This window comes from Eptatretus burgeri, chromosome 14 (genome assembly GCF_056783735.1).
Source record: "Eptatretus burgeri isolate ZD-2024b chromosome 14, Ebu_testis_v1, whole genome shotgun sequence".
Lineage (NCBI taxonomy): Eukaryota > Metazoa > Chordata > Myxini > Myxiniformes > Myxinidae > Eptatretus > Eptatretus burgeri.
The window spans coordinates 15,856,058-15,871,073 of record NC_140974.1 but is presented as its reverse complement, the minus strand read 5'-3'; the positions used below and the strand labels follow the sequence as shown (position 1 = coordinate 15,871,073).

The following is a 15,016-nucleotide window of genomic DNA, read 5'->3' as shown; positions in this document are numbered from 1 at the left end:
AGAGGTGATTTGATGAGGCTTATTTGTGCTTAACTCGGAAAATATGCTGTTTTTCACAGTGAACCTTCCTTCTTCAATTCGTTCATCAAAATAAAATGTTCATTCAGTTTTCATGAACAATAAAATGTTAATGCCACACATTAAGTTTTCTTTAAATAACACTTCATACCTGTTTGACAGCTACAGAGCATAAATTGATGGATGATGTTTTGCCTTTGTTTTTAGGCAAAATTGCAGAGCATTCTGAAAGATTCCCAAAAGAAAAGATGAAAAAAGCTGAGGATTTGAATGAAAGACCTGTGAGTATTTTTTTGGCTTTGTGAATTTTTTTTTACTTTTTCTTTTTTTCGTTCACTCATCTGCGAAGAGTTTACAAGGAAATCAGATACAGGTGGAGGCCATTCAGCCCATCACGCCTGCATGTCATCAATACCACACAAATTTATCAACACAAGATCAAAAGAAGAAAATGCAATTTTCTTTTTTCATCGTGTTTTTGTGGGATTTTTAATTTAATTTAATTTAATTTTATATTATTATTATTATTTATTATTGTTTTTTATGTTTTTGTATTTTTTTCTTCCCCTCAGGGGAGGGGAGGGGGCATAGGCTTGGTTAAAAAAACACATCAACCACACAACCCCCTTGACAAGACCCCACCAACAGCACTCCGTGCACATGCACCCAATCACCTATCAATGCTCAAACTACCTAGAAGTCCTGCCAACATCCCTATACCCCTCTATCTCCATAACTTCCAGGTCCCAATCTAATTCTAATTTAAACTTATCTACTTTTTCTGCTGCCACTACCTTTCCAGGGAGACCATTCCATGCATTAACTACTCTTTGAGTAATCGACCCCTGCCTTACTACCATCTTAACTCTCCTTTTCTTTACTCTCAGGCTATGGCCCCTGATCCTATCACAGTCTACTCTGTTGAATAATTCATCTGCACTTATTTTATCTATGCCTTTCATTATCTTAAACATCTCTATCACATCTCCTTTTAACCGCCTCCTTTCTAGTGATGAAAGCCCTGTCTCCTTCAGCCGCTCCTCATAGCTGAGTCTAGCTAGGCCCGGAATAAATCTGGTGGTCATGTGCTGAACCCTCTCTTTGGCATCTATGTCCTTCCTGAATTGTCGTGACCAAAATTGCACACAATATTTTAAATGTAGCTTTCACTAAATTCCTGTACAAGGTTAACACCACCTCTTTTGATTTATAAATGATCCCCCTCCGAATACAACCTAAAACCCTATTTGCTCTACCTATAGCTACCTGACACTGTGCTGCCTGCTTACATCCCTTATCTATTACCACCCCTGGATCCTTCTCCTGTGTGACACGCTCTAAAATTACCCCTTGCATCCTGTAATCTCTATTTTCATTGTTTCTTCCCATCCTCAACACCTTACACTTGCTCAGGTTAAGTTGCATCTGCCAATCTTTTGCCCAATCCATGCAAGTAGCAATAATTTCCTGAATTTGATCACCACCCCCTCTGCTATCCACTTTACCTCCAAGCTTTGTCTCATCTACAAATTTGGAAAGCTTACTCTTCACCCCACTATCCAAATCATTGATGTAAATAATGAATAGTGATGGTCCGAGTACTGATCCCTGAGGAGTACTGATCATTACTTACATCTTCCCAGCAAGACATCCTCCCACTCACAGCCACTCTTTGCTTCCTACCACTAAGCCAGTTTGCAATCCAATTAGCTACCTGACCAGCCACCCCACAAGCCCTTACTTTGTCTAACAACCTCCGATGTGGTACCTTATCAAATACCTTCTTAAAGTCTCGATATACTATATCCACTGCCTTTCCCTCATCCCCCAATCAGACACTGCCTCATAGAACTCAAAAAGATTTGTTAATCAGGAACTACCTTTGGTAAACCCATGCTGATGACCTTTAATTCGTTTGTATTTGTTTAAATGGCTCCTCATCTGGTCCTTAATTAATGTCTCCAACACCTTCCCCACAACTGAAGTCAAACGAACAGGTCTATAGTTCCCCAATTCTTCTCTGGATCCTTTCTTAAATAATGGTGTTACATTTGCTACTATCCAATAAAGAATAAATGCATACATATTTTACATTAAAGCTAATTTACTGGTTAATGAGAAATACGGTAACCCAATACTTCATATGTATTCATATGATACACCTTACAGCGACGATGACTACGACAGTGACATATTTGCTACTTATTAATTAACTATTTAAGCGGGATTCAAACTCATGACCTTATGCATCCTGTAATCAGTAAGTAGGCGAGCAGGATTCAAACTCATGACCTTATGATAACGAGCACATCAAACTTAGCATTGAGCTATATAGACGTACATATTTGAAGTTTGAAAATGAGTGATGAATCTGCGAGAAATGCAGATTTTAAATATCGTGGACAAATTCCCTATTGATTTGTAAAATGATCTTTACTGTGGAGCTAGACTCTCGAGCGTTCGTTGGTTCGTTCGTTCCATTTATTTATTTTTGACTTCACCATTTAAATACTGTTTTGTCCCAATTGTCTCTCAACATGTCTCTAAATTAGAAGTGACGTAATATAACATCTAATGTCGTGATTGCTGTCAGAAATATTATTTGTTGAATTGTTTTTCATGCATTGATGCTGAAGGGGAGATGTTGATCAAATTTGTATCATGTTGTTCGATGGTATCGAGGAACTCCGCCTTTATTATTGATTATTTATCTTGAATATTTATTGTTGTCTTTTCTCAATGCACTTCATTTTGATAGTTTTTTTTGTTAATATCAAGTCGTCCCAATATTATTGGGTACATCTTTGGACCTGATGTTAGATTGTGGCATCGGAATCTTAGCACTTGTCTTGTCATGGTGTGAGTGTAGTTTTTAATCTCTTCTATTCTGTTGTAATCTTTTATTTGACCTCATCTTTCATACAGTCTATACACCGGTTATTACTGCAGGAGCTTTAGACATGGAGAGTGTGCATACCTACATCTAGGCCAGTGGTTCTCAATGTGCAGACCACTTGTGGCCCAATCAACACTCTGCTGCGGCCCAAGTGACATTATGTTAAAAAAACACTGAACTGCTTCAAACAAAGGGAATTGCACATCTCCCGCTAATGCAAGTGTCAAAGCAGATTCGTTTTAACAGTTGCTATACTTGGACTTAGTTTGCTCATTTAAAATATGCTTGGGAGACTTATGGCAGTGTAGAAATGAGTTATTTCAGAATATTGATTTGTATTGCATTACTGTCAGATAGCAGATGCAAAACATTTTTAAAATGGATACACAGGAAGTAAGTTGTGTGGTTGTGGCCTTCATAACATATCGAGACCTGCAAGTGTGGCCAACTATGGTAAGTAAGTTGGGAACCACTGCTCTTGGCTGTACTGCCAGAGGGTTAGCAGGATAGTCTAGAGGGATGCACACTCGCTTCTGAACTTTCTTGTCTGAGCTCGAATTTTAGCCCAACGATAAACTGTCTGTCATCCTGGTGTTCCACGGGTAGAGAGATTCATGAATGTTTGTGCCGTCCCTCGGATGGACGTTAATTTGGGCATCACGTCTCCCGGCATTACTTGGTGGACATTAAAGATCCCACGATGTCCTTTGCAAAGAGTAGGCGAGCAATCCCCGACACAGAAAATTCCAAATTCCTGCTCTAACCTACAGGTGACACTGCATCAGCAGTACAGCAGTGCTCAAAGCAATGATGCAAACCAGCAGCCAAGTGCTGCATAGAAAATGAAATCAACCGAGAAGAGAGGTATGTGTTCACCGACGAAGAATGTTTTGGCAAATTTGCCCATAAAATTCCAGTCATAATATATGCTGAGGAGCCAGCATTCAAAACAAAGTTTTTGCAGCAGTTTCTGATTTCAATAAATAATAAAATAATCCTCTGAGATTTACTAAGCACACATGCTGCCTATTCATTCATCTGATTCTTTGGAAATTGGAAAATTTTGAGATAATCTGTTGCTGTGACTATCATTTTGTTGCATTGTTACTTTTGCCACCGAAGGTGGATGGAGGTTAAATGTATTCACCCATGTGTGTCTGATTGTTTGTGAGCATGCTATCTCTTAAAGTTATGGACGTATTCGGACAAAACATGGTGGACAGGTTGGATGTTTGACAAGGATGAATTGATTCGATTTTGATGAAGATTAGATTTCAGATCCATTCAGTGCTATTTTTTTAAAGTAATTCTTCACCATTGAGAGATGGGGCCAAAAACCATAAATAGCACGATATCTAAAAACGTTGTGGACGGATTTGTAGGAAACTTTGTGGATGAGTTGAGTAGGTGATAAGAACAAGCTGATTAGATTTTGTTTAAGGCCCAGATGCAGATCTGGCCTATTGGGGATACAAAACATAAACTATTCAGCCTGGCAGAGCTATGCACTCTGGTGAGTGCCATTATAGTTTACCTTTTAAAAATCTGGCAGTATGATAATTTTCCGGCCAGAATTTGTAAATCTTGCCCAAAATGTAATGCAAATAACATGTTTAACTTTACTTAGGTGACTTTTAAACAAATTTGATATTTATATGGGAGCACTATGAACACTGTATATATGGGAGCACTGTGGTCTTGAGTTCAAGCCCCTGTCGGGCCCTTTAAACACCAGGTAGGGTTGACTCACCCTGTCATCCTTCTGAGGTCTGCAAAATGAGTATCAGCGTGCTGGTAACAGGGCCATTGCATCAGTGGCATAGGCCCTGAAAATGATGCAGCCAAGTTCCCTCGGCTGCATATGAATCAATACATAAATATATAAACCACCTTGGCCAAATTGAGGTTGTCCAAGCAGAAACGCAGACAGAGGCTCGAGGGACCTGCATATTTAATTTATACTTTAAACGTCAGATGATGGAAGTCGGTTTTGTTGCACGTCTTCTGTTTGAAACGGGGTAGTATGTGACCTCGCGTTATTAATGCTTTTAATGTGTTTATCTTCATGATCAATGTATATTTGGAGAAGAAAACTTTTCCTTCCTATGAATTGAATGGTATTTCAGTTGGAAATGTGTATTTTCCATCCTATTTCAGAAATAATTTGTGAAATATAAAAAAAAATACAAATGTCATTGTGAGTAATGTTCTGCACAACCTGGATGCATATGTTGCACACAAAGTTGCTGACAGTCCATAGTTGGAACTCAAGTTTCTTACTGTACCTCATTTCACTGGGTACACAACTTGATTCTCTTTTTGTATGGAGGAAATGGGGTCTATAGTTACCCCACGGGAAGATTTAATTGATCCAATTTTAATATTCATGTGTAAACATTTTGAAGCAATATGTGACTTTTCAATTGTCTCGGAACACAAACGATGCCTTTTGCTCCTGTGCTGGTACACTTTCAGTGACTCACTTCCACGAATTGGGGCACTTTTAGCCTGCCTTCGCTGGGATGAAATCCGTAATTTAAATCGTCTCTTTAATACAATTTTCAGTATTCAAATGAAAGAGTTGAACTGAGGGCAATTTTAAAATGGTTAATCATAATTGTTGTGTTCCTGGATGCAAATCAGACTCTTGAAAATATGGAAAATATGAGACATATCTGTGGATGAGAGGTGTGCGTTCCTACCATTTCCTCTTAACATCCCCTTGTAGCTGCAACAAATCAGGAGAGTATGATAGCCCAATGACTGGCAGACCTACCCACAACTCGAGGGTGTGCACAACTTGAGTGATGGAAGTGGGAAGAAAATTCTGTCCTGGCGGCAAAAAAATCATAAAATTTTCCCATGGAATGATTCATCTCATGGATAAACCACAGCAAGTTTAACTTACACCGAATAAACTTCAAGCCAGCAAAAAATAATATGCAAATATCTGGTGAACTTGCTGAAGAACTCGTGAACGTTGACAATGCTTCGATGCCAATGGTGGATCAATCTCTTGCTATGCCGACGGTGATTGGGAGGGATCGTTGTATTTCCACGACTCACCTGGGGCTGAAGAAGTTGATTTGGAGCAGCCCACAAATCCTCAGAGCGTTAGATGTTAGAAAATTCACCAATTTTTTTTTTTGTCATTGCATGTGGTACCGGTAACTTTCCTTTCTTTGATTAATATAGGCCTATTGCATGGCATTGAAGAAAGGTCTCAGATGAATTTGCACAATACATTCAATGCATATAAGAGCTTGGTGAGCCAGAGTAACAAACAAAATCGAAGATAAATTATGGCTAGAAGAAAGATCTCAAACACAAATTTGCACAATACGTTTGATGTATGTAAGAGCTGTAAGCCATAGTATCTAACAAAATCGATGACGAATCATGCTGTTTACAATACATTTGGTGAAAAAAGCTTGTTTTAGGCCAATTTGAGACTTTTTTTGTTTACAAGTCCTTTCTGTGAAATGCAGCGTTTTGCGAATTTGAAGCTAAAATACTCACTATTTCAATAAAATCATGCGTTTTCGCTTCAGAATAGTGGTGCAGAACAAAAAGTTGAGTCGGACAATGCTTTTGTTTGGTGAAAAAAGCTTGTTTTAGGCCAATTTGAGACATTTTTGCGTTTACAAGTCCTTTCTGTGAAATGCAGCGTTTTGCGAATTTGCAGCTAAAATACTCACTATTTCAATAAAATCATGCGTTTTCGCTTCAGAATAGTGATTCAGAACAAAAAGTTGAGTCGGACAAAGTGGCCACAAAGTCCCTATGCACGCAGTTATAATTTAGTTAGAATTTATCTGGATGCTTCCCTCCATTCTCCACACAAATTTGAATTTTCTCCAAGTTCTTCTGGACATATTCTTCCATGTTGAGGGGTTGGAGGTCATAAAAACAGCCCTTGGCGGCTGTTTTGAGGTCCTTATGAACATTTCCACAGCTGAGATTTTGAAGACTAGGTTTGTACTCCTTTATGGATCGGTTTTCATGGTGCACCATCAATATAATGGTTTTCATTCTTGGTGTTTCCGGTATCTGTTGTATTTATGTATATTTACAGTGCCTATCGAAAGTCTCCACCTCCTTTCAAAATTTTCACCTTTTATTGCCTTATACCGTGGAATTAAATTGCATTAAATCAGACTTTTACCACCTTTTATTTACACATCAAAACCCACAACTTTCAAATGAAAAACAAATTCTACAAATTTCAGAAAATTAATTAAAAATACAAAATGAAAATATCTTGGTTGGATAAGTGTCCACCCACTCCCCCCCCCCCGGCCCCCCTTTATAATAGCAATTGTAAATTAGCTCAGGTGTAACTAATCACTTTCAAAATCTTACACCAAGTTAATTGGCCACCACCTGTGTTAAATTGTAGTGATTCTGATTATATAAGAATAATATCAGTTGTACCTGTGGGTTTCCTCTGTTGAGTAGTACATTTTACAGCAAAGACTCAATGACCCATGAGCACCAAGGAGCTTTCAAAAGACCTCCAGGATAAAGTTGTGGAAAGGCACAGATCAGGGGATGGGGATAAAAATATTTCAAAGGCCATGAATATCCTTTGGAGCATAGTCAAGACCATCATTAAGAAGGAGAAGGTGTATGGTACCAGCAAGACCCTGCTTAGATCAGGCTGTCCCTCCAAACTGGATGACCAAGCAAGGAGGAGACTGATCAGAGAGGCCACTAAGAAGCCAATGGCAACTTTGAAAGAGCTACATGCCTTGATGGCAAAGACCGGTCACTGTCTGCTTGTGACAACAATATCCCAAGCACTCCACAAGTCTAGACTGTACGGTAGGGTGACAAGAAGGAAGCCATGACTTAAAAATGCGCACCTCGAGTCCCTTTTGAGGAATGCAAAAAAACACTCCGGAGATTCTGAAGCCATGTGGCAAAAAATTGTGGTCTGCCAAAACCAAGATGTATATTTTTGGCCTAAATGCAAAACATTACACTTGGTTAAAACCCAATACAGCACATCACCCAAAGAACACCATCCCTACTGTGAAGCATGGTGATGACAGCATCATGTTCTGGGGATGCTTCTCATCAGAAGGGATTGGGGCACTGGTCAGGATAGAAGGGAAAAATGGATGGAGCAAAATACAGAAAAATCCCAGGAAAACCTGCTGCTCTCTGCAAGAAAGGTGAAATTTGGACGGAAGTTCACCTTTCAGCACGACCTGAAGCACACAGCCAAAGCTACACTGGAGTGGCTAAGGAACAAAAAGATAAATGTCCTTGAGTGGGCCAGTCAAAGCCCCGACCTAAATCCAATCGAAAATCTGTGGCACGACTTGAAGATTGCTGTCCATCAACGCTCTCCACACAACTTGACTGAGCTTGAACAGTTTTGCACAGAAGAATGGGCAAGTATTGTCCAATCAAGGTGTGCAAAGTTGGTAGAGACCTATCCAAACAGACTCACAGCTGTAATTGCTGCCAAACATGCTTCAACCAAGTATTAACTCAGGGAGTGGACACTTATCCAACCAAGATATTCTAGTTTTTTATTTAAAATTAATTTTATGAAATTTGTAGAATTTTTTTTTTTTCATTTGGAAGTTGTCGGTTACGATGTGTAAATAAAGGTTTAAAAAGTCTGATTTGATGCAATTTAATTCCATTGATAAGGCAACAAAAGGTGAAAATTTTGAATGGGGTGTAGACTTTCTATAGGCACTGTACATGTTACTTCAATACTTTTGAGGTTGGAGATAATACGTTGGTGTAGCGATAGTACTGCTTGTCTGACGTCCCATGGAGTTACAAGATTTGATGGCATAATAATGAGTGTCCTTCCTAAGTTTGTGAGGTCGGCGGTTCGACCATCGATTTAGTCACAGCAAAGACTTTAAAAGTAGTGCATGCTGCTTTTATGCTTGTGCTCTGCAGAAAAGGATAGAGCACTGACACACCAGCCATAGGTTGGCAATTATTGCACAGGCTTGGGCGGTAAATGTCAGCCAGTAGAATAATGTCTAAAGAGTGCCATATATTTACTCTAGATGCACAAAATGTAAAGTGGGGTTAATCTACGATTGAGAAACTACTTAATTTCAATTTAATTTTATATTTTGAATCCTGTAGAACATGAACCTGCAGGTCAGCAGTACTTTGGCTCTGAATTTGGCAAAATATATGAAATCTCATCCCGATCGTGCATGCGCACAGAGTAAGGTAATTGTTGTAGTCTATCTGTCTGTCTGTTTGTCTGGCTGGCAATCAAACAAAATTTGAAATCATTCCAAACAGGAAACTTACTGTTTTATGGATGTCATAAAGGACACAAATAACAGGCATGACAAACTAATTGAAAGTGTTAAATAAGGTGGTGTAAAAGTAGGTGCATCAGCAGGGGTGAACTTCTGAAAAAAGTTTTTTTTTTTCTCCAGCCTAATGCTATTTCAATTGAATTATATACTTGGACTTTAATCAAACACAAATTGTCTTGTTGGCACTTCCAAAACCCTCCAGTTTAGCAGTACGCGGACAAAATGAGAGCTTACATTGAAAGTTGAGGAACATCGAGATTGAGACAACCGTGATTCGTAGGAAATATAGATGGTGCTCGGAAATGCAAAGCAAGAGTTAAAAAGAGCCTTCCCACGTCCTTTTTCTTGAGACTGGGGTTTGGTAAGGTGTTCTATGAACTCTCAAGTTGAAAATATCATTATCACCCAACCCTTGGATATTCTTGAGAAATAACTTGAAGTTGGGAGGAATCATACTTGATAGTGAAAACAACACCAACTATTGCATTCGTCAATGGGAAGGCTCAGCTCCAAAGTTCTGACCATCGAGTGGTCTTCGATCTGGGACTATATGGACAGTGTGCACCAATGATAAAATAACTTCCTCTGCATTGGGAAGTGGAAGGGTGCCAGGAAGGTGGGGAGGGGGGAATGAGGGAAAGGTGGAGAGGAAGAGGGACAGGGTGGGGAATGTGAACTGGAACTGCACATGGTTGTTGTTGTTGTTGTTGTTGTTGTTGGTGTAGCTTTGTCATCACATTGACAAAGTTGTGAAGATGATGTACGCCAACTGATTTCTCTCAGAGATATTTTTGTTGAAAGATGAACAAAGTTCTCAGGGAACGCGGCTTTTGCGCCATTACCAAGACCAAGGGCTGGCAACCAAAATATCAAGCAGAGCCAATTTTTCTAATTCAGTTTAAATATCTATTTATATATTGTTATGGCTGTGGAAATTAGCATTACACCATAAAGGGTCCTCAGGTGAGATATATCGGTAAGTTCATGTGTACTTAGCCCACACCTGTTGTTTAGAGGGAATATGTGTGATTCATCCGGGCTGCGACGCTTTGAGTTAGCCATTTTTCTTTCTCTATTGTTATTTTGGACCATTAAGCCACCAACAACTCAAACACCACCACCCATGCCTCTTTACCTCCACAACTCCATCCCGCAAACATCGCTTCACCGCCATTCCCAAACGACGCCCGCCAACCACCAAACCACCACAGCAAACCCCCCACCACCACAGCAAACCCCCCACCACCTTCGCCTATCTCCTTCCACAACCATCGACCACACCACCAGTCAACACCAAACGTCATGCTGTCCAGGGCCCGTTCGGTAATTGATGCCGAACGCGTCGAGCCGCGGGTACGAATGCGTTCCTCTCAGGGAGAAATTCGGATCAGGATGGGTTCACGCCCCTTTTTCTCCATCCAATGGGCGAGCGTCGGGCGGTATGGTCCCGCCTCCAAGCGCGATGAATGTGGATTCTTCACGGGAGAGAATTTGGATCAAAAGAGGCTCACGCCCCTTTTTGCCACACCAATGGCTGAACAGAGGGTGGCGTGGCCCCACCTCCAATCGTGTTTTGATCCTAAAATCTGCATACAGGCTCCTCCTCCGGTCTATAAAGACGCGAGCACAAGGCGACTCGGGCGGGAGTTCGGGTCAAGTGAAGACGGAGGTCGTCGTCAAAGTTGGAGTTGTAGTGTGGTGTCATCTCGTCGCTGGGCTCGTCTTGTCGCTGGACTCGTCTCGTCGTTGGAATCGACCCACCTTCGCTCTCACAAGCGACCAAGCCAGCCAGCCATTCCCCTCGCTCAACCCTGAGCATCAACAATTCTCCCCCCATCCGCGCTGAGATAGTGCCGGTGGCCCCGTTTATTCCCCATCCTAACCGTGGTGCCGATCCAACCGTGCTGGCATGGAGCATGCCAGAGAGGGCTCACCGACCACGCCAGGGGCACAGAGTCATGCGCAGCTGCACAGACATTGCAGCTTGTCCGCCATCGCGTCACGAGGACGCGGGTAAGACCTTGTCGGTCTCGTGGACCTGGCCGCTCCTCCAGGTTCTGCGCACATTTGGTCCACGGACCCCGTCTACCTCCCTGACTATGGGGAGGTCTTTTCTTTGCTTTTGAATGAATGCTGTGGCGCCGTCCGACAAGTATAATTGTTTAAGTGTTGTAAATAATTATAGTCGGTAGTAGTGCTTTTGTTGCATTTTGTGTCATTGCATTACTGCCTTACGTGCTTGTGTGTGTGAAATAAATGTGCATGGTGTGAACTGTTTCCCATTTCGTTGCGTCCTTTTTTTCCCCCTTATTGAAAGCTCCATCTTGCATCACGTAAGGGATTGATAGTGGGTTTAAAACACCCGGTAAATAATCTGAACCGTCGAGGTCGACGATAACTCCGCTCGGTTATCCCTGCAGCACGGGACGAGCCGCTTAAGCGGTTCGTGTCCGGAGTCGACCTGCGGCGTGGTACAACTCCTCGGTACGCTACTCGCGCGGGTACTTTGGTATATCGACATTCGGCGATTCACCCTATTTCGCGCGGGTAGAATGCGGACTGGGTTGTGGTGAGGTGAAACCCCCACCCGTGGCTAGCTCCTTGGCGGTAGTTCCAAGAGGGTCACGACTGAATTGCACGTCGGTGGGCGAAGCGGCCGCTATTGGTTACACGCGGTCGTTCGCATGCTGGCGGGGCACGAATTCGTAACAATATGTATACTGTATATCTATATAATCTTTTTTTAAGAGCTGCAATCTTTATACTGTACATATGAGATTGTACTTATCAAATAATGTCAAACCATACTTATGTAACCCCATATAAATCACACACACACACACACACACACACACACACACACACACACACACACACACACACACACACACACACACACACACACACACACACACACACGTAATGCAATACCTGTTTACTGCAGGATGTTCACGAACTTTGTACATATATTCTATTTCCTCACACTTTACAAATCTGTGTTTATACCACTCACTGTCTTCCTGGCTGTGTCAGTCATGAACCTCCCCCCCCCCTCTCTCGTGGAATACAGTAAACATATAGAGACACTGAGTATCATTCCAAACAAATCCACTGCTGTGAGTTTATATCAATGAAACGAGAGATGTAATTATTTTAAAGTTGGTGTCAGGAGCCTCGCAAAAGTCCTTAAAGAGCCACAGGTTGCCGATCTACTACTGAGACCCAGCAATGTTCAGAGTAGATTGAGGACAGTTGAGGATTGTTTGTCTTCCTTGGGAGCTCCATCACCATGGGTCTTCCATGGTCCATTCACTCCTCTTGACGAGCAGTGCCACCGCTTGTAGGCAATCCTCCATTTACCTGGTGAAATGTGTTGTTTTTATCATCGCTTTCCCATATGTATTATGCGATATTATTTTGTGCCTCTCAGTATTTGTGTCTTGGTTATTTGTGCCTCTCAGTATTCCTTCTTCTTCTTCTTCTTCTTCTTCTTCTTCTTCTTCTTCTTCTTCTTCTTCTTCTTCTTCTTCTTCTTCTTCTTCTTCTTCTTCTTCTTCTTCTTCTTCTTCTTCTTCTTCTTCTTCTTCTTCTTCTTCTTCTTCTTCTTCTTCTTCTTCTTCTTCTTCTTCTTCTTCTTCTTGTTCTTGTTCTTGTTCTTGTTCTTGTTCTTGTTCTTGTTCTTGTTCTTGTTCTTGTTCTTGTTCTTGTTCTTGTTCTTGTTCTTGTTCTTGTTCTTGTTCTTGTTCTTGTTCTTGTTCTTGTTCTTGTTCTTGTTGTTGTTGTTGTTGTTGTTGTTGTTGTTGTTGTTGTTGTTGTTGTTGTTGTTGTTGTTGTTGTTGCTGCTGCTGCTGCTGCTGCTGCTGCTGCTGCCTGAAAAGGTCAAACCCTTGATTAATAAGTCGTTCCCAGCTGATGATCCAGACAGTCAGAAAATCAGTTCCAAATTGCTCAGGTTTTGATGACACGCATGCACACAGACTCGGGCACATGTACACATTCATCGGCAGACACACTCGAAGAAGAAAGTTAAAAATAAAGAAAAGATTGGAACTGCATCTGCCAGGCTGAACAGTTTATGTTTTATATCCCACCGATAGGCCAGATCTGGATCCGGATCTTCACCAAAAGTGAATCATTTTGTCCTTGTCACACACACAACCTGTCCACCAAGTTTCGTCTGAATCAGTCCATAACTTTTTGAGATATCCTGCTCACAGATAAACAAACAAGGGTGAATACATAACTTTTGTCCACCTTCGGTGGCAGAGGTAAATATACCTCACAACACTCAACCAACCACACATTATGCACATAGTAATGTGATGATGAAAAATGATTCAGGTCCACCACGGGCACATAAACACCCTCCTTCCAGCCCACATCCTCCCCTCAGAGGGTATTTATTGCTTGGCACACATGTCTACAAAGTCAAGGATAAAGACAACCCGCTTGTTGACACCTTGTGCCTTAGCCGTACCTCTGGTTGGTGGTGCTTTCACGCTCAAGCTTTGACTTTCTTTACTGTGTGGGAGGTCAGGAGCCATTGTCATTTCACAGTGAAGCCAAATGCTTATGATATTGTCCTGCCTGAGATGTCATGTTACCGTTCTGGTGTTGGAGCAGTCTGGACTGATTCTCCATACACTTGACTCGTGACTCAAAACATTTGGTGCATGAAAAGGTTTTATGATGAAATGTGTAATATTATTACGTCCAAAAAGTAATCACAACTTTGGTCATGGAAAATTGTCTTGTAATATTTAGTCACATCATGTTTAAAGGAAGAGAATGCTCACTTAATTGGGAACATCTCATGGAAGGTATTTTGATGTGGTGACCACTTGTCTTTTGAGAGCCATTTTCGTTCTGGCAAAACACAACCTTGCAATACGTGTGTTTGCACGGTTATTACCTCTGCCACCGAAGCTTGTCTGCCTGTCTGTCTGTCTGTCTGTGAGCAGTATATCTTAACAGGTTGTTGATGGTCTTGGAAAAATTTGGTGGAGAGGTTGGGTGTCTGACAAGGCCAAATTTATTCGACTTTGTTGAAGATCTGGACCCAGATACTTGACTTTTTAAAGTGATTCTCCACCATTAAGTGTGATAGGACTAAACCAATATAGATATGAGTTGGGGAGGTGACAAGTACAAGCTGATTAGATTTTTGGTTCAGTTCCGGATGCAGATCCGGCCTATCAGTGGGATACAAAACATAAACTGTTCAGCCTAGTGGAGGTATGCACGATACCGAGTGCCTTTCTAGTTTCTATGCAAACTTATTATGACATTTGAATGGAGAACATTTGCAAAACTTCTGTTACTATCACTACTACTATTATAATTGCCCCATTTATTCCCAACTACTTGTGTGGTCAGATGGGGAAAGTTTTTGGCCCAATCCTTTCAGTTGCTGGCGAGGACAGACTTTTGAATGAAGGTGGCAGAAATTTGTGATTTGCTTCAGGGTGCTGGCGATAAATCGCCTACTCGGTCACTGTGAGATCTTAATCTCCACTAACTAATGCTAGTAAACAGGACACCTGGCTTAATCTAAACACCTGTGGGATCGCACACTTTGCATTGCCTGCGAAGCACCAATCCGAGAAATGCACCCAAACCAAATAGCTGGAAGGTAACTGCTCTACCTGCACATCATCCTGTCAGGCTACTTATGCTGTTTGGAAATCATTTAGTGCAATTGTTTTTTTTTGTTTGTTTGTTTTAATCATTGAGTAATTCAAATGTTGGAAAACAATATTAATCATAAATGAATACATTTGTGATGTCATCAAAATGC

General features: G+C 41.2%; 1 protein-coding gene across 10 annotated transcripts in view; it reads left to right on the top strand.

Moving 5' to 3' along the window:
• Positions 1–15,016, top strand: part of LOC147012704 (protein phosphatase EYA4-like) — a 243,284-nt gene that overhangs the window by 25,799 nt on the left and 202,469 nt on the right. For all 10 annotated transcript variants that reach the window (XM_085853787.1, XM_085853791.1, XM_085853792.1 and 7 more), the window contains one exon: positions 226–299. In XM_085853787.1, the coding sequence (XP_085709913.1) occupies positions 267–299 (33 nt within the window). In that variant the 5' untranslated portion in view covers positions 226–266. The remainder of the gene's footprint in view (positions 1–225; positions 300–15,016) is intronic.